Source organism: Malaclemys terrapin, chromosome 7, assembly GCF_027887155.1.
Source record: "Malaclemys terrapin pileata isolate rMalTer1 chromosome 7, rMalTer1.hap1, whole genome shotgun sequence".
NCBI lineage: Eukaryota > Metazoa > Chordata > Testudines > Emydidae > Malaclemys > Malaclemys terrapin.
Genome location: NC_071511.1, coordinates 30,064,968 through 30,082,522, shown reverse-complemented (window position 1 = coordinate 30,082,522; position 17,555 = coordinate 30,064,968). Strand labels below are relative to the sequence as shown.

At 53.0% G+C, this 17,555-nt stretch overlaps 1 protein-coding gene across 6 annotated transcripts in view; it reads left to right on the top strand.

The window, feature by feature from the left end:
- The window catches only part of PC (pyruvate carboxylase), a 261,745-nt gene that overhangs the window by 133,238 nt on the left and 110,952 nt on the right, over positions 1-17,555 (top strand). For all 6 annotated transcript variants that reach the window (XM_054033613.1, XM_054033617.1, XM_054033614.1 and 3 more), the window contains one exon: positions 5,604-5,722. In XM_054033613.1, the coding sequence (XP_053889588.1) occupies positions 5,604-5,722 (119 nt within the window). The remainder of the gene's footprint in view (positions 1-5,603; positions 5,723-17,555) is intronic.

Genomic DNA, 17,555 nt, shown 5'->3' with positions numbered 1-17,555 from the left:
GTCTGTGCTGGCACAGGGGTGTGGGACCATGCTCCTCCCACAAAATAAGCCCCACCTACTCAAGACAGCAGAGTGAGCTGGGATTCACAGCGTTATAATAAATTTCTGGTACCGCCATGGGGCCCTGACGGAGATAGAGGTTCCCTTTGGGCCAGGTACTGCACAGACCCTGACTGAGATTGGGGCTCCCATAGTGCCAGGTGCTGCACAGACACAGTGAGAGAAAGTCTCTGCCCCCGAGAGCTCACAGTCTAAATTGACAAAGGGTGGGCAGGTAAACTGAGGCAAGCAGCGGGGCGGGGACTTGCAGTAAGTAAGTAGCAGAACTGGAAATAGAACCCAGGTGTCCTGCCCTCCTACACTGCTCACTCTAGCCCACTAGACCCCGCTCCCCTCCCTTAGCCAAGAATAGAACCCAGAAGTCCTGCTTCCCAGCCACACTACCTCTTTAAGGGGGAAAAATATCATTGCTGTCCATGCCTCTTAAAATTCAGGAGCCGCCGAACAGTTAAAACATCTTTAATGAGCTCCATGCTTCATTATCCTCTTTACGGCTGTCTGGCGCCCGCTCCCCCCTGCCCTGCGAAGATTGAAGTGCACAGTTAATCCATATTCTCTGGTCTGTGTTATTTAATTCCTGGCCTTGCACTGACCCCCCCCTGGTTGCTCCATTCAAGGATTTTCCCCACCCTCAGCTCCCCTTGAACTCCCAGCTGCCACAGCTTGCTGGCTCCCTGTTTAATTAGCAAGCATGGGTTGGATCAGAGATGCTCTCTCTCTGAAGTCCTAGGAGAAGGTCCCGGTCCTGTCAGTCTAGCCCAAGGTCACCCCCAGGGCTGTGACAAGGCCAGGCAGATTTTGTATCTGTAATTCATCGCCTGGGTCTTAAACAGTCCAGGGAATGGAAGAAAAAGAACCTGGGGGCCTGACACCCAGCCTGATCTCCTGCTCTTACCACTAGACCCCTCTTGCCCCCCAGAGCTGGCGATAGAAGCCAGGTGTCCTGACTCTTAGTCTGGCACGCTGGCCACTCCTCCCTTGTTTTCCAAGCGCCGTCTCAGCGTTTGCCACTGCAGCGCAGCATCTGTTCAGCGGGACTCAGCGATGCTACGGTTAGTCATGTTCCTCGACATGTCCCCTGCTCACATGCGTCGCCCGAGCGGCTGGTGCATCTGCGAGAGACGGGCAGACACAACAGCCACGTCTTCTGTCCTCGCGTCACCTGGATCTCTCTCACACACACACACACACCCCCCACCCACCCACCCCTTCTTGATTTTGTCCCCTGCTCTGGGAAGGGAGTGGGGTCTAGTGGGTTAGAGTGGGGAGCAGGGTCTGGGAGCCAGAACATCTGTGTTCTAAATTCCTGCAGCTGGGAGGAGAAGGGGAGTCTAGATGCTGGAGCTGGGGGGGCAGGAGTGAGGGCTTATGGATTCTGTCCTCTGCTTTGGGAGGGGAATCTAGGGGTTAGAAATGGGGGCTGGGAGTCAGGACTCCTGGGTTCAGTCCTCAGCTCTGGGAGAGGGATCACCGTGAAATTTCATATTTAAATAGCTGAAATCATGAAATTTACTATTTTAAAAATCCTATAACCATGAAATTGACCAAAATGGATTGTGAATTTGGCAGGGCTCTATCCATGAGGGAGCAGTCGGCGCTTGCCACCTGGCACCCTGCATCTCAGCTGAGACGAGGTTATCTCTGCTGCCCTTCAGTGGGATTCACCTTTAAACCTATTGCTGGGGGGGTGGGGTTCTTGGTATTGCAGTGTGAGGATTACCCCACAGTCCTTCAGGGGTCAGGGGAGCTTATGCCAGACACCTGGGTCCCCTGCAACCTCCTCTGCCCTGCTGCTGATCATAACCATGTGGAGGGCAGAGCGTGGGACCTCCTTCCCAGCCATTGCTGGGGGAGATGCCCTTGTCATGGGGCCTGTGTTCCATCCTCACCTTTGTGAGGGAGAGGATTAAGCGGAGTATGATCAGCTGCTGGCTTCAGGGCAGGGCTGCTCTTGTGTGTCTGGGCTGCGCCTGGCACAATGGGGCCCTGATCTTGGCCAGGGTCTGTGCAGCATCTGGCACAATGGGGATCTCAGTTAGGTATTACTGTAAAACCGCTAAGAGGGCCCCAAAGAACTCAGTACCCCCTTCCCATGGCATAGATAGTGGTAGCCTCGCTCTGTTCCAGTGGCTGGGTTCCCCAGAGAACGGCGTGTTTATTTCTGATTGAAGTGGGGAGGGATGAGGACTCTGCAGCGGTGCTTATTGCCAGGCTGAAATTACCCACTTATCCTAGGGCCCTTGGCTGAGAGCTCTGCTTCCATTATGGCTAGTTAATGTCTCTCCTGTAAGGAACCGTTCATCCAGAGAGGCAGGCCTGCTAACTTTGTCAGCGTTCCCGGAGAACCCTTTGTAACCTGAAGTGGAGAGGCAGGTTAGCTGATCCCACTGCGGCATAGTGGCTGGAGCACTGCGCTGGCAGGGAAGAGACCTGAGTGCTAGGCCTGCCTCCCCCGTGGACCTGATTCCCCTCCCACGCTTTGTCGAATTAGACTGCAGGTTCTTTGGGCCAGGGAGCTCTTCTCGCTGGCTGGCCCCCATCCCACTCAGGGCCTCGGCTGGAATCCCCAGAGTAATGAACGGTGCGAAGCAGGGGGGTGATCGTCAGCACCTCTGGGCACAGGCTCTCTCGTTTCACAAGGGGGCTCCCGGCACAGCACCTACCCCTTGAATGGCCTGCCAGCAGCTGCTAGGCATGTGCCAATCCTCCAGACTTCCCCTGTTACGTTTTATCCGGACCGCCCTGGATTTAACAGAGCGTACCTCTGTCTGCACGTCGCCTGCTGGGATGGAGGACGCAGCAGCTGGCAGAGAAAGCACTGCAATTGCTGCAGTCACACTAGACGCCAGTGCTAGGGGGAAAGTGACACAGAGAGAGAAATTGTCTTTCCTTCCATCCCCCTCTGTTTGCAAAGCGACATTAACCCCTGTCCCAGTCGTGCCACAGGGATTCCGAGCTCTCCCTGGCAGCAGCCGTGAACCTTTCATTACCTGGGATCCCTGGACAGAGGCGGGGAAAGAAACGGTTCTTGCAAATAGCCTGGGTTCAGTCCAACGTGAATGCAAGCAATGTGTGCTCCGCAGGGCGCGTTTGAGTCACATCGGATAAGGCAAAGGGAAGCTGAGCTGGGAAGAGGTTGAGAGGCCCAGGAACGGCACAGATCAGTGGGGGACAGGGGTTGCGAGGAATGGCTTTGAAAGCTGCGTCCCAGAGGAGGCGTGGGCCACTGGGCAGAGAGTGAGGAGGATGGGGGGAGGGCTGGTGGGGGGGTATCAAAGGGAGGAGGGGGAGATTGGGGGGGGGAAATCTGTGTGCCTGTGGTTTCACTGCAGCAAACACACATCCCCGAGCCCAATGTTTGGCTCACCAGGGGTAGCTTAGTGGATACCAGAGTAACAGTCCCATCTACTCAATATCCAGCCGCCACCGCCAGCCCGGATCGGACCAATGGGCCCGTCTAGCACTTTCTGCTGCCCCGGATCAGCCTAGTGACCCATCTAGCCTGGTAGCCCGCACTGTTCCCCTGCACACGAGCAGGTCAGTGGGCCCAGCTGTGGCCGTATCCCCTCTCCAGCAGGGGCCAAGTCTCGCTGCTCCATAGGAAGATGCAAGAAATGCTCTTAATGGACAATGGACAGCAGGAAAGACGCTCAGCAGGAAGGCTGTGGCAGAGAGGATAGAGCACTGGGCTAGGGGTCAGGACACATGTGTTTTCTAATCCCAGCTCTGCTATTGACCTTCCCCTGTCTGCGCCTCGGTTGTCCAGCTAGGGTTGCCAACCCTCCTGGTTTCGCCAGGAGTCTCCCGGAATCGGGCTCTATCTCCCGGAGGCTACTGAAGCCAAACGGGGAGATTTTAGGCCGCTAAAAGTCTGGCAGCACAGCAGGGCTAAGGCAGGCTCCCTGCTGCTCCCGGAAGCGGCCAGCATGTCCCTGCAGCCCCTGGGGGGAACCAGCAGGTCTCCGCATGCTGCCCCCACCCCCAGCGCCAACTCAGCGGCCAATAGAACTGCAGCCAATGGGAGCTGCGGGGGGCAGCACGTGGAGCCACCTGGCCTCCCCCACCCCAGGAGCCATAGGGATGTGCCAGCTGCTTCCAGGAGCAGTGCGGGGTCAGGGAGCCTGGCTTAGCCATGCTGCGCTGTCGACTGGGAGCCGCCCGAGGTAAGCGCCACCACCCCTCACCCCCTCCTGCACCCCAGCCTGCTGCCCCAGTCCTGAGCCCCCTCCCAGAGCCCAGCACCCCCTCCTGCACCCCAAACCTCTTCCCACACCCTAACCCCCTGCCCCAGCCCTGAGCCCCCTCCCACATCCAAACTCCCTCCCAGAGCCTGCACCCTGCATCCCCTCATGCACCCCACCCCCTGCCCCAGCCCAGTGAAAGTGAGTGAGGGTGGGGGACAGTGAGCAACAGAGGGAGGGGGGATGGAATGAGCAGGGCAGGGTTTTGGAGAAGGGGTTGGGGCAGGGGCGGGGCCTCAGGGAAGGGGTGGGGCAGGGGGTGGGGCAAGGGTGTTTGCGTTTGTGTGATTAGATAGTTGCTAACTCTATCTCCAGCCCACCCTTTGCCTGTTTGGACAATAAGCTCTTTGGGGTAGGGACTGTGTCTCTGGGCAGCATCCAGCCCGATGGAGGAGCCCCTCCCCTTCCCTCCCCCCCCCCCCCCCCCCCCGCTCTTCATCACAGGGGCTAGGCTGGATGAGGAGGCCCTGATTCCCAGCCAAGTTAATATGAGTAGTTCCAGCTTTTCCTCCTGTCCCAAACTCTGCTCAGCTGTTCCCAGGGATGAAAACCTGGCAGCCAGCGGTGTATGAATGTTACATTATGGCTAATCACGCGAGCTACATTAGTGTCACCTCCCGGCATCTGAAATCTCGCTGCGCAGCATCTTCTGGAGTCAAGTGCTTTGGTTGGGAGAGCTGGGATCTAATTAAGAGCTGTATCCTAACGATGTCTGATTGCACTCAACCAGGATTGGGCTGCGATCCAGCCAGCCAAGCCACCCTGAGAAGGTGTCACATGCTAACCACCAGGGACAGAATGAGGCCACAACAGCCACTCACCTGTCTGCTTGTTTGTCCCTGGGATGCCCTCCCTCACCCATCTCCTGGGGGTGAGATCCTCATCCCACTTGGCCGAGAGGGACCTTGCCACTTGCATCCCCAGAGGCAGTCTCCTTCCCCCACCAGAAGCAGCTGCAAGGGAAACAGAACCCAGGAGTCCCGACTCCCAGCCCTCCTCTGTCCACTCAACCCCAGTCCCTGCACAGAGCCAGGAATAAACCCAGGAGTCCTTACTTTCAGCGCCCCCACCCCCTGCTCTAACCACTAGACCTCACTCCCCTTCCAGCATCAAGGCTAGATTCCTGGAGCCCGGAGTCCCAGTCACCCTGCTCTAACCACTAGACCAGAGTCAGGACTAGAACACAGCGGCCCTGTTTCCCAGTCCTGTGCTAACCCAGACCGCGACTGCTCTGTATATATTTGCCACTGAGAGGCACAGTTAGAATGCTCAGACCCTCACGAACCCCTTATCTCCTTGCAGGTAGGATATGAAAATGCCGGCACCGTGGAGTTCCTGGTAGATAAACATGGCAAACACTACTTCATTGAGGTGAATTCCCGGCTTCAAGTGGAGCACACAGTGACAGAAGAGATCACAGAGTAAGTGACGCCTCTTACTCCCCACTCTGCGGTGGTGGGTCACCTTCTTAGCCGTCTAAACAGAGGGATATGGAGTAGGAGCAGGGAGGTAGTATTAGCTCTGTATATGGCATCATCTGACAACTGCGAAATGACTAAAAACTGGCTAACTCATTGATCTCCAGCGGGAGAACCATCATCAAACGGGGATATATCAAGTGGAGTCACACAGGGATTGATAGGTAGACACTGAAGTGTGCATCATTAGGGTTCAGAGGTAACACCCAACAGAGATAATTACGGGTCAGTTCCCTCCTGTTGGAGCAATCCTCTCAGGCTCTCTGCAGACTCAGGCTGCATCAGTGACACTCAGGGCAGCTCCCCCTTCTCAGAACGATTGGCTCAGGCTCTCTGCAGACTCAGGCTGGTGTTGCTGCATCGGTTACGCTCCTGTCACATTTTGAAGGTTTTCTCTGGAATTATAAGCCAGGCTGACTTTTTTTTTTTTTTTTTTTTTTTTTTTTTAATGAAAGCTGTGATTCTGGGGTGGTCATCCTGGCCCTCCTCTCTCACGTCTGCAGCAGGAGTATTTTATATACTACAACCTATGTACCCAGCAGCTCACTGTCAGGGCCAAGACCTATCTCCTGCCCCACACAGCTGATGATCCTTGCAAATAAGGTAGACACAAAGCCTTGGACGAGAAAGGTGGACTGTGGAGGGGCTTGGTAGTTGGGGAGCGATTTGAAGTGGTGCAGGGGCACCTGGCAAATGCAGAGGGGCAAGGGGGCATGCCAAGCCAAGGGGCATGGACCAGCCATTGGGAGGAGGGGATGAAAGGATGGAGGAGTGTGGGAATGTTGTGTGTGACATATGGGATGGAGCGGGGAAGAGGGTGCACTGAATCCAAACGCTGCTTGCTGCCCCATCTGAGACCAATAGGCCCATCTAGTTCAGCCTCCCATCCTGCCGTCCCAGATCAGACTAATGGGCCCAGCCAGTCAGGTATGCCCCAGAACCTGTCTCTTCTACTTGGGCACAGGGACGTCTTTCTGTTCTGTGTTTGTACAGCACCTGGCACAATGGGTCGTGGCCCATGACTGGGCCTCCCAGTGCTAATGCAAGCCAAATTCCATCAGCATATAACCTATAGACTAGAATAGTCCTGCACCGTGGCTCGTAGCCTTGTGTGATATGCTCCGGAGAGCTGAGACCACATCTTGGTTGCTGTTGTATGAGCAGGCAGCTCAGCAGGTTGTTAAAGGTGGATGTCGCGTTTGCAGTTAGATGCAGACCAAGTCATGGGGCTGAACTCGCAGCATTCGCCTCCCCAAAGCCGGGGCACGTTTTCACGCACACAGCTTTAGACTCCGTGCTCTAAAGGAGCAGTGGGAACCCCCGCACTCCGCCTGGGAGGGAAAGAAGTAAATCCTTCTTCCCAGCTTGGCTGGTGTTTCAGCAGAGCTGCCACCAGCAACGTCAGAGGCTCTAAGGCGTGGGTGTTCCCAATTCACAAGTCAGATCATCTTGAAAATCATCAGGTTGGTGCAGAAAAAAATCCGAGATCCCTGGAAATATCACCGCACTGGCTTTAAAAATCACCACCTCGGCTTAAACATTATGAGCTTGGCTTAAAAAAACCAGGAAGAAGGTTCTTTAAAATCAGGAAATTAGCTTAGGGAATAATGAGATTTTTGAACATTCATCTTGTTTTTTTAGTTTTCCTTCTGGTTTTGGAGCCCTTAAGGTTAATCTTTTCCAGGTTTTCTCCCTGCTGCGAGGGTTAGAAAACTACTTCCGAAAAGAAAAAAAAGTTGAGTTTCTCACATGATCATGACTCCAGGAGCTGGTGCTTTAAGGAAAGAACTAAATATCATGAGGCTCAAGAATGCTGGGTGCCTGAGTCATGCTATGTGCTGAAATTGGGATTCCCCTGGCGTACTGTTGTTTACATAGAGGGTTTGGCCAATTTTGATTTGAATTTTTCATTGTTTATAGCGACAGATAACAGCGATGTTTATTTTAAAGCTTTTTACAATTTTTATTGATGGAAATGTTCCCAGTTGCAGGAAATTATGGGGAGGGTCACAGAGTGGGGGAGTGAGACAATAATTATTGAATGACAGGAGACGCTGAGATTTAAAAAGTCAAAGCTTCCTAGCCGTTAAAACACAAATTGTCAACATCGCATGTCCACATAGACAAAGTACATCTCCTTAAATCAAACTTGAGTACGTTTCCAAGCAACATTTTTCTTACACTGCCCGTCTGAGGCGAACTGAGGCAGCCGCCTCAGGTGCCAGACTGTGGGGGGGCGCCACTAGGACCCAGAGTGTAGAAAATTGTGTCTGCTGCTGGTGCATATGTATTCTCTCTGCTCTAGAGGCACAGAGATGGTGGAGTGCTCTGCTGGAGGAAGGAGGGCACAAGAGCCGTAACAGGCAGGCAGGAGGAAAGGTGAGAGGGAATAACAGAAAGCAGCAGGAGCTGCAGGGAGAGAGAGGAGGAGCCTCTTATGTACCTCTCTAGCACCGCCAGGAGCCTGGACTGATTAACTCCAGCTTCTCATGGAGCTTCCTGTTTCCTGCTGCTTCCCTGAACCCACTTGAGGAGAACAGGCAGTCAACTGAAGTAGTAGGAGCCAGTAAGGCCCTTAAGATACTGATATCTTCCCTCACTCAGGCCCTGATACCAGCCTGCTTATTTGTCCCCTTCAGTTGAGTGTTGAGAGCCACTAGAGCTGGCACAGAACAGCAGTCATGAGTGAAAGAAGAAAACGCCCCTCAGGGGCAGCATTCAGAAAAAGCAAGCAAACAAAGGAAGCTTTTCTGTCTAAGCAGGAAGGAGCTCTCCTGAGATACATAGACACAAATGTTCATGGTGAGCCTTCCGGCCCCAGGGAGGATGTGCATGGTGAGGAGATGCCTGATCTTCCAGTTAGTCAGAGTGCAGGTTATCTGGCAGCTACTGCAGCATCCATATCTCCATCTCAAATGGATGTAATCATGCACATTCCTGAAGAAAAGTGTAGATCAGAGAAGAGTGTGGTGGAGGCGCAAGAAACAGCTGCTGCTGAGTTTAGTTCCTTAAGTCTAGATGATCCAGGACTGTGGACCCACTTGAGCAGTAGCCTAAGGGACTTCCTTGTACTGCATGGGCCATAGCAAGTGAAAAACTTCATGTTCCCCAAAGACAATGAAAATAGAAGTTTCCATCCAACACATTACTGGTGTGAAATCCCCAATGGTGACAAAGTGGAGAGGCCATGGCTTATGTACTCAAAAACCCAGAATGCTGCATACTGTTTTTGTTGCAAACTCTTCCAGTCTAATGTTCCAGTCACATTGGGTTCTACAGTAACAAAGGACTGGAAAAATCTGGCTTGAAATCTTGCATGCCATGACAAGGCAGCAAATCACCAGAGAGCATTCCATATGTGGAAAGAGCTTGAGATGAGTCTAAGGTTAAAGGCCATCATAGATGATCAGCATCAAGAGAAGATTGCATCAGAGTCTCTTTACTGGCAAAATGTTCTGAAAAGACTCATTGCCATTGTGAGAATGCTTGCTACCCAAACCTAGCACTGTGTGGCACTTCAGATCAACTGTATGTGCCAAACAATGGAAACTTCCTTAAAATTGTGGAGCTGATGGCGGAATTTGATGCTGAACTCCAGGAGCATCTAAGCAGAGTCACCACCCAAGAAATGTACACACACCACTACCTTGGAAAAACAATTCAAAATGAGATCATACAGTTACTGGCAACAAAAGTCAAACAGAAGATTGTGGCAGATCTGAAGTCAGCAAGATATTACTGTGTTATTCTGGACTGCACACCTGACATCAGCCATACGGAACAAATGACTTTAATGGTGCGTCTTGTAACAACAACAGAACCTAGTGAAAATGTCCCTGCAATGGTGACTGACAGAGAGCATTTTCTAGAATTTATTGACATTGATGATACTACAGGAGCTGGTATGACAAATGTGCTTCTTAAAAAGCTGGAAGATACAGGAATTGCAATAGCTGACACAAGAGGCCAGGGCTACGATAATGGTGCCAACATGAAAGGAAAGAACAGAGGAGTGCAGACACGGATCTTAGAGTTAAACCATCGAGCTTTTTTTGTCCCATGCAGTTCTCATCCATTGAACTTGGTGGTCAGTGATGCAGCATCAGCTTCTAGTGAGGCTGCTGAATTTTTTAATGTAATTCAAAGCATCTATGTATTTTTCTCTGCATCAACTCTTTGATGGCAAATTTTGAAGCAACATCTGGGAACATCCTCTCTGACACTGAAACCACTGAGTGCCACATGATGGGAAAGTCTAGTGGAGGCGATAAAGCCTATCAAACACCAAATTGGGAAGATAGATGATGCCATAGTTGCCATTATGGAGGATTATGCTATGACAGGAACTGTTTGTGGGAGTACAGTGGCAGAGGGAAATGGAATCACCATTCAAACTTCAAATTTCTGTGTGGCTTAGTGTTGTGGCAGGACATACTGTTTGAAATAAATGTTGTAAGCAGGAGACTCCAAGGTGTAGACCTTGATATATCTGGAGCAATGGAACAACTGGACAAAGCAAAGTCATACCTACAGTCTTACCGGTCAGATGAGGGATTTCAAAACGTTCTGAAGAGTGCACAGAAGTTGGCAGAGGAACTTCACACTGAAGCTATTTTCCCATCCATTCAAGAATACAAGAGTCACCGAAGAAGACGACATTTTGATTACGAGGCATGGGATAATCCTATAAGCGACCCCAAACAACAATTCAAAGTTGAATTCTTTAACCAGGTGCTAGATTGTGCAATGCAGTCAGTTCAAGAATGTTTCATGCAGCTCAAGGAGCACAGCAGTATATTTGGGATGTTGTATGATATTCCAGAACTCCTCACTTTACCCGAAGAAGACCTACACCAGCAATGCAGGGCACTAGAGACAGTGTTGACACATGATGACATGCACGATATTGATGCAAGTGATTTAGGTGATGAACTGAAAGCCCTTTCAAGATACATTTCAGCAGGATCAACGCTAAAGGCTGTTCTGGAATATATGTGCACAAATAAGATGACCACCCTCTTTCCAAATGCTTTTGTTGCTCTGCGCATATTTCTAACACTTCCTGTAACAGTTGCCAGTGGAGAACGCAGCTTCTCCAAGCTGAAGTTAATAAAAACACATCTACACTCCACAATGACACAGGAGAGGCTGGTCGGCCTTGCAACCATCTCAGTAGAGCATGAGCTGGTCCAGACTGTGGACCTTCAGGAAGCCATTCAAATCTTTGCAACCAAGAAGGCCTGGAAAGCACCACTTTGATTATTTGAACAGATAAAAATGCCAGTGTTTACTATGCAGACAAGAAAAGTTACATTTGCAGTTCAGGCGTTTGAAAGTTGTGTTGCTTAAAATTTTTGACCAAGGCATTTTAAGTTGTCAGTTCTCCTTTATTGGGGTAGGTAGCAGAGCAGTACCATGAGAGGAGTAGAACAGGAAGAAGGCAGAATTGAGACCTTTTGGAGTTTTGGCCCAAGCGAGGGGGCATGGGGATGTCATTTGAGCTCCCCGCCTCAGGTGCCAAAATGTTGTGGGCCAGACCTGCATCTGTACATTTTGACTGTTGTGTTTGGAAGTATTTTTGCATCGATTTGTGTGTGTAGTGAAACCGATGTTTACCGACATTTATGGATTAAAAATCTCATCCTTTCAAGCCTATTTCTATAATGGTAGCAATCCAAAGGCCCAACTGAGATCCCCACTCCCATGTGCTAGGCACTGTACAGACCCCCCCGACCAAATTCGGGGCCCAGAACGCCGCACATATAATTGCTCAAAACCCATGCATAAATAATGAAATAAATAATGAATGATAAATAATTACAGACTGGAGGAAGGATGGTCCAGTGGTTAGGACACTAGCTGAGGACTTGAGACACCAGGGTTCACTTCCCGCTCCACCACAAACGGGCAAGTCACTTAGCCTCTGGGTGCCTCGTTTTACCCATTGTACAACAGTGATCTCTGCTCTGCCCTGCCTACCCGGGGAGTCTTGGAGATAATACATGAGGCGCTCAGACTGTGTAGAGATGGGGCCATGTAAGTGCCATTGATAGACCCCACCATCGAGCCCCGAGAGCAAAGAACGGCTGCACAGTTATTGAAACCCCAAGCACATTGTCACCTTGTTCAGTTCATCAGCACTCCTAGCAGAGCGACGTCTGGCCCCCGTTACAAGGCCTTGCCACACGAGCAGGTGAGAGACAGCCCAGACTGCAGCCAGAGCGGGATCCTTTCTGACCCTGCCGGCTAGCGGGTGCCTTGCTACCAGCAGCCCCCACCACATTGTCTGCGCAGGTGAAGGCCTGGAGGTCACGCACCAGGATGAGATGTCATCTTGCTGTGATCTCGGCCAGGCGTGCTCAGCAAATCAGATGTGTGCTTCTATCTCAGATACTTATCTTGCCCCCCCATAGCCCCTGGCGCTTCTCTAATGCATTATCCTCACAACCCCCGGGGGAGGTGGGGCAGGGCTATTACCATCATTGTGCAGATGGGGAAACTGAGGCACAGAGCAGCCAAGGGCCAGCTTTGCAAAGCTCCTTAGGGGCTAGACCCACAAAAGGATGTAGGTGCCTAAGTCCAACATCTTGGTGCCACTGAGAATTCCCAGCCCCCTGCTCAGCTGCTGCCTAATTCCCTGCCAATCAGCATGCACAAAACCATCGACTCCTGATGCCACACCACAGCTTACAGGCAGTTCAGAGCCTCGCACCAGCCAAAACCCCAGCGGCCCTGAAGCAGGATTCTCACACTGTGTGTTCCCCCGCTAGCTTGCCAGCGGCCCCTGATCCTGTAGGTGTGCTCTGAGCATGCTCAGGATTAGGCCTTGTGCAAAAGACAGCATGTGTGTAAGGCCGGCCCAGAATAGGTAACAGTCCAGTGGGCTGGGCATGTACCTGGGTTGTGGGAGATGCAGGTTTGAATCCCCACTCTGCCTGAGCCCAAACAGGGACCTGAACACATCTTTCCACAGCCCTGCTGAGTGCCAAGCTCTTGGCCATCTGAGGGCAGGGCTCTCTGGTTCTCCATGAGAAAGGGCCGCCCTGTCTTAGGCACCTAACTCCAGGAGAGGGCTCACAGATGAGTGAGGTGCTAGACCCTGAGCCCTGCCCCTTTCCTCTGCATTTCACTCCTGGCGCAAGGCGTGGGGCACCTGACTTGGAGCCAAGAATTCCACTCGGCCGCAGGCCCCGCCCCGTGGGCACATTCAGGCTTAGACACTGCAACCCAGAAGAACCTCTATGAATCTAGCCCCTCGTGTCTGGTCTGGGGTTTGTGACGGAACCCAAGTGGCCCTGTGCTAACACCTGAACTGCTGCACCATCCTTTTTGCGTCCCGCAAAATGGGTGCAAATGAGGCCAGGACAATTTGTGGCTTCCTGAACGGTGGCGAATGTAGCTCAGAGTGGCTCAGGACCAACATCCAGCTAGTGCAGCAACCTGTCTCTGCCAGGCCCCAGCGCTAGATGGCATGTTTTAGACACACACCAGATACTGGACTTAATCCAGGGCGAGCTGGGGGAAATGGAATGGCCTGTAACAGACAGAAGGTCAGACTGGATGCTCTGAGGTGTCTTCGTGCCTTACAGTCTATGGATCTAGGCTGCACAGGAATGCCCCTTCCAAACCTTTTTCCAACTCGGGGTCGCTTGGGAAGCTGGGCTCATTCGAAGAAGGTGCATTTTCCTACAGCCAGAGGCAAGGTCGTGTGTACAGGGACAAGAAATGTCAGCTGGACTTACTGGGTGGGGAGGGGGAGCTGTGCCCTGGGACTCAGGGACTCTGGAAAGGAGTCAGATCCTGGTGAAAACCAAGTGACTGTGAACTCCCAGTGTGAACGGGGGGCCGAGATTGAATGCAATCCTGGGGTGGATCAGCAGGCGGCATTGAATAGGAGCAGGGAGGTGACCTCACGGCACCAGTGATTGGGATGCTGCGTCCAGCTCTGGAGTGTACTCATTGAAACATCACAGAGAAAGAGCCATAAGAGGGATCTGAGGGCTGAAAAACTCTGAGACTTCTTAGCTGGGTCTGATTCTGACTGGCCCAAGCCCCCTGGCCCTTAAAGGGCCAAGCACCCTATTATAGTCTCATAGACGTGAAGAAGGTGGCAGGGCTGGATTGCAGTTGTGCAGGAGTGGCTAGAACACTGTGCCTGCTCTGGAGCGACTGGGTTCTACTCCCTGCACTGCCAATGAGCGTGTGCAAGTCATTGCCCCATCCTGAGCCTCAGCATCTGCTTTTGTAACAAAGGGGTAACGACAGCTCATCTCACTCCTGGGCAAGGGATCCTGTATAAACAACCCCTGTGTCCCACCCCAGAGGCGGCTGCATCTCAGCCCCAGGCGAGAGATCCTCTATAAACAGCCCATGTACCCCACCCCAGAGGCAGCTGCATCTCAGCTCTGGGCGAGGGATCCTTTATAAACAACGCACGGGCCACAGCCATTCTAGAGAGAGAGTCTCTTGGCAAAGCCAGGCACTATAATGAATGTGAAGTTGTTATCAATTAGCTGGCAATTGGGAGATTAGGAATGGGAAGCGGGGGAGGGGGCGCTGTGTGTTTCCAGGGGCATTAACAATGCCATAAATCCTCGTCAGCATTGGACATATGCCACCAATTACAAAAATTAGCTCTAATTAGTGGGACGCAGCCTCTGGTTTCACAGTTCCCCAAGCAGCCGTCTCTGCTCCCAGGGAAGCTCCAGCCAGGCCATGTGTTCTGCTGACAGCTTCCAGCCCGCTTCGCTACAGAGGGGCCGGTGTGTGCCTGGCTGCCTGGGGGGCTCTGGGGATTTCTCTCCCCAGGTTGTCTGGCCTCAGGGGCCTCCTGGAGATAGGTACATACAGGGCATGCAGATCATGGTCAGGGCAGTTTCCGAACCACGACATCTCCTCCACTGTTTGCCGAGTTGATCTTAGTTTGAGCTGGTGCCCTAGAGTGCCCCCTGCTGGAAGAGGCTGGGACTGGATTAGCTAGAATCTCCCCCACAGCCAGTGCTCCTGCCCTGCTCCGTAAAGCGCCCCCTGCTGGGACAGGCCGGGACTGGAGGAAGCAGGAGCTCCCCCACAGCCAGTGCGTCTGCTCCCTACAGCGCCCTCACGGCCAACGCTCTCACCCCACTCCCTCCAGCGCCTCTCCCCTGAAGATGATGCTCCTGGTCACAACTTGGAGAGCAACGAGGAAGGATTGAGGGGTGGTGTCTTTCATTTAAAGCTGAGGGGTGTCTGGCCATGGCCTCATGGCTGAGGGCGCTGGCATGGCAAGGAGGAGGCCGGAGGCATCCGCGCGGTGAACGTTCCTGTGCTGGACTTGGGAAGCAGAATCCCTTTGACGTTCCAACCCAGGGAGCTGGGCTGAATATAAATCGCTTAGCCTGGGTGGCTCCAGCAGCTACAAGGGGGAGTTGTTAACACTTCAGGGCTGGGATGAGGTTTTAGCTCTGCAGACATGATTGAAGTGCTGCATGAACTCCCTTTCCCACACACCCCTGGCCAAGCCACCTCCTCCCTGCACAGTGTTGCCGTGAAGTATTTGACTGTCAGAGAAATGGAGGCATGGAAGGATAAAGAGTTGGAGAGGATATAGGAGCCAGGAGTCCTGACTTGCAGTCCCCCATTCTAACCACTAGACCCTCTTTCCCTCCCAGAGCTGCGATAGAACCCAGGAGTCCTGGGTCCGAGAGACCACCCCCACTAACTGCTCGAATTTGCAGCATTTGTGGCATTGTTTGGTGGCTGTCAATGTAACTTGGCTCAGCTCAGGTGCTGTTGCACTGTTGTATACTAGGGTTGCCAGAGGTCCAGTTTTCGACTGGAACACCCTGTCGAAAAGAGACCCTGGCAGCTCCAGTCAGCACCACTGACCGGGCCGGTAAAAGTCTGGTTGGCGCGGGGTTGGCAGGCTCCCTACCCGGCTCTGCGCGGCTTCCGGGAAGCCGCCGGCATGTCCTTCCGGCTCTTAGGCATAGGGGCAGACACAGGGGCTGTGTGCGCTGTCCCCGCCCTGAGCACCAGCTCCGCAGCTCCCATTGGCCAGGAACCGCACTCCCAGCTGGAGCCCTCACCCCCTCCTGCACCTCAGCTCCCAGCCCCAGCCCAGTAAAAATGAGCAAGTGAGTGAGGGTGGGGGAGAGCGAGCGAGTGACAGAGGGAGGGGGAGAGCAAGTGACAGAGGGAGGGGGGATGGAGTGAGTGGGGGTGGGGCCTCAGAGAAGGGGCGGGGCAAGGGTGTTTATTTTGTGCAACTAGAAAGATGGCAACCCTATTGTATACACTGGGAGCAAATCAGTTTAAATGAGATGGATGTCAGGCAGTGGGCTCTAACTGCTAAGAGAGTGGACTGCGGGGTCAGTTCCTAACTCTAGAAGGGGAGTGGGGTCTACTGGATTGGAGCAAAGGCGGACTGGGAGCCAGAAATCTGGGTTCTATTCCTGGCTCTACCACTGCCCTTGGGGAAGTCTATTTGCCTCTCTGTGACTTAGTTTCCCTGCCCACCCGTTGTCTATTTCGGTTGTAAGCTCATTGGGACAGAGACTGTCTCTCATTGGGTGTTTGCACTACTGTGGGACCCAGTCTTGATCAGGGTCTGTGCAGCGCCTGGAATCTACATGTCACTGCAATACACACCATGATAATAAATGTGAATGCTGTGTCCAAGCCACTTCTCTCCTAGCCCTTGGGCCGGAGGGGAAGGGGGGGGGGGTTCTAGCTGTAGATAATAATGAGAGAACCCCAATCATGCCCCATTGCTGCTCCTGCTCCCCCACCCACCCCACCGTGGATTACAGACCGGTAGAGCCGTGCCTAAAAATAGCCATGTAATGCTCTTGAAATCGGCTCTCTCTTCCTCCGCCCTCGCGTGCGTCCGGCTCTCCATTGTGCAGTGGTGGGCACTGCTGCTTGCAGTTAGAGAAACTCTCCCACCCCCTTCTTGCTTTTATTTTTCAGTCTGGTTTTCTTCCTGAATTGGGGGGGGGCAGCCCCCGTCTGAGAATCCAGGCTGATCTATGGGGCTGGAGAGCCTGCCTCGCTTTTTTCTTTGCTTCGATTGTCTGCGAAAGAGGTGGCGGGAGGGGGAGCAGGAAGGTTATCTCTGTCTTGGGTGGCTGGGGGAGCTTCTTGGTGATTTTTTTACATGGACCCTGTCACCTCCTCTAATCACCAAACTCTGCTCCTGTCCCAGAGCTGGGGAGAGAACCCAGGAGTCCTGGCTCCCGGCCCCCCTACTCTAACCCACTAGACCCCACTCATGGGTGAGGGCTCCTGGGTTCTATTGCTGGCTCTGTCAGGGAAGTGAGGTCTAGTGGTTAGAGCAGAAGGCTGTGGGGGTCAGGACTCTGAGATTCTACTTCCAACTGTGGGAAGGGAGTGATCTCTAGTGATTAGAGCAGGAATTGCTGGGAGTCAGCTGGCTCTGGGAGGGGGATGGGAGGGTGGATTAGAGCAGAGGACCTGTGAGCCAGGACCCTTAGGCTTTCTTCCCTGCTCTGCCATAGACCTCAGGCAAGTCACTTAGTCTCTGTGTCTGTTTCCCCCTCTGTACACTGAGGATAATGGTGCTTCCCCACCACACAAGGGTATTGTGAGGGTTGGTGCATTGCCAGATGGCAAGGTGCTGGCACACGACAGGAACTGGGGCCAGGAAGGGACTTGGTTAGATGGCAGCAGGGTTTGAAAGTCAAAGCAGTTCTCTTCAGGTCTGAGGCCTAGTCCTTGCTGGCTGCCAACAGAGTCAGGGTCCTGGTATCAACAGGTTCTGAGGTTTTCTGACCCT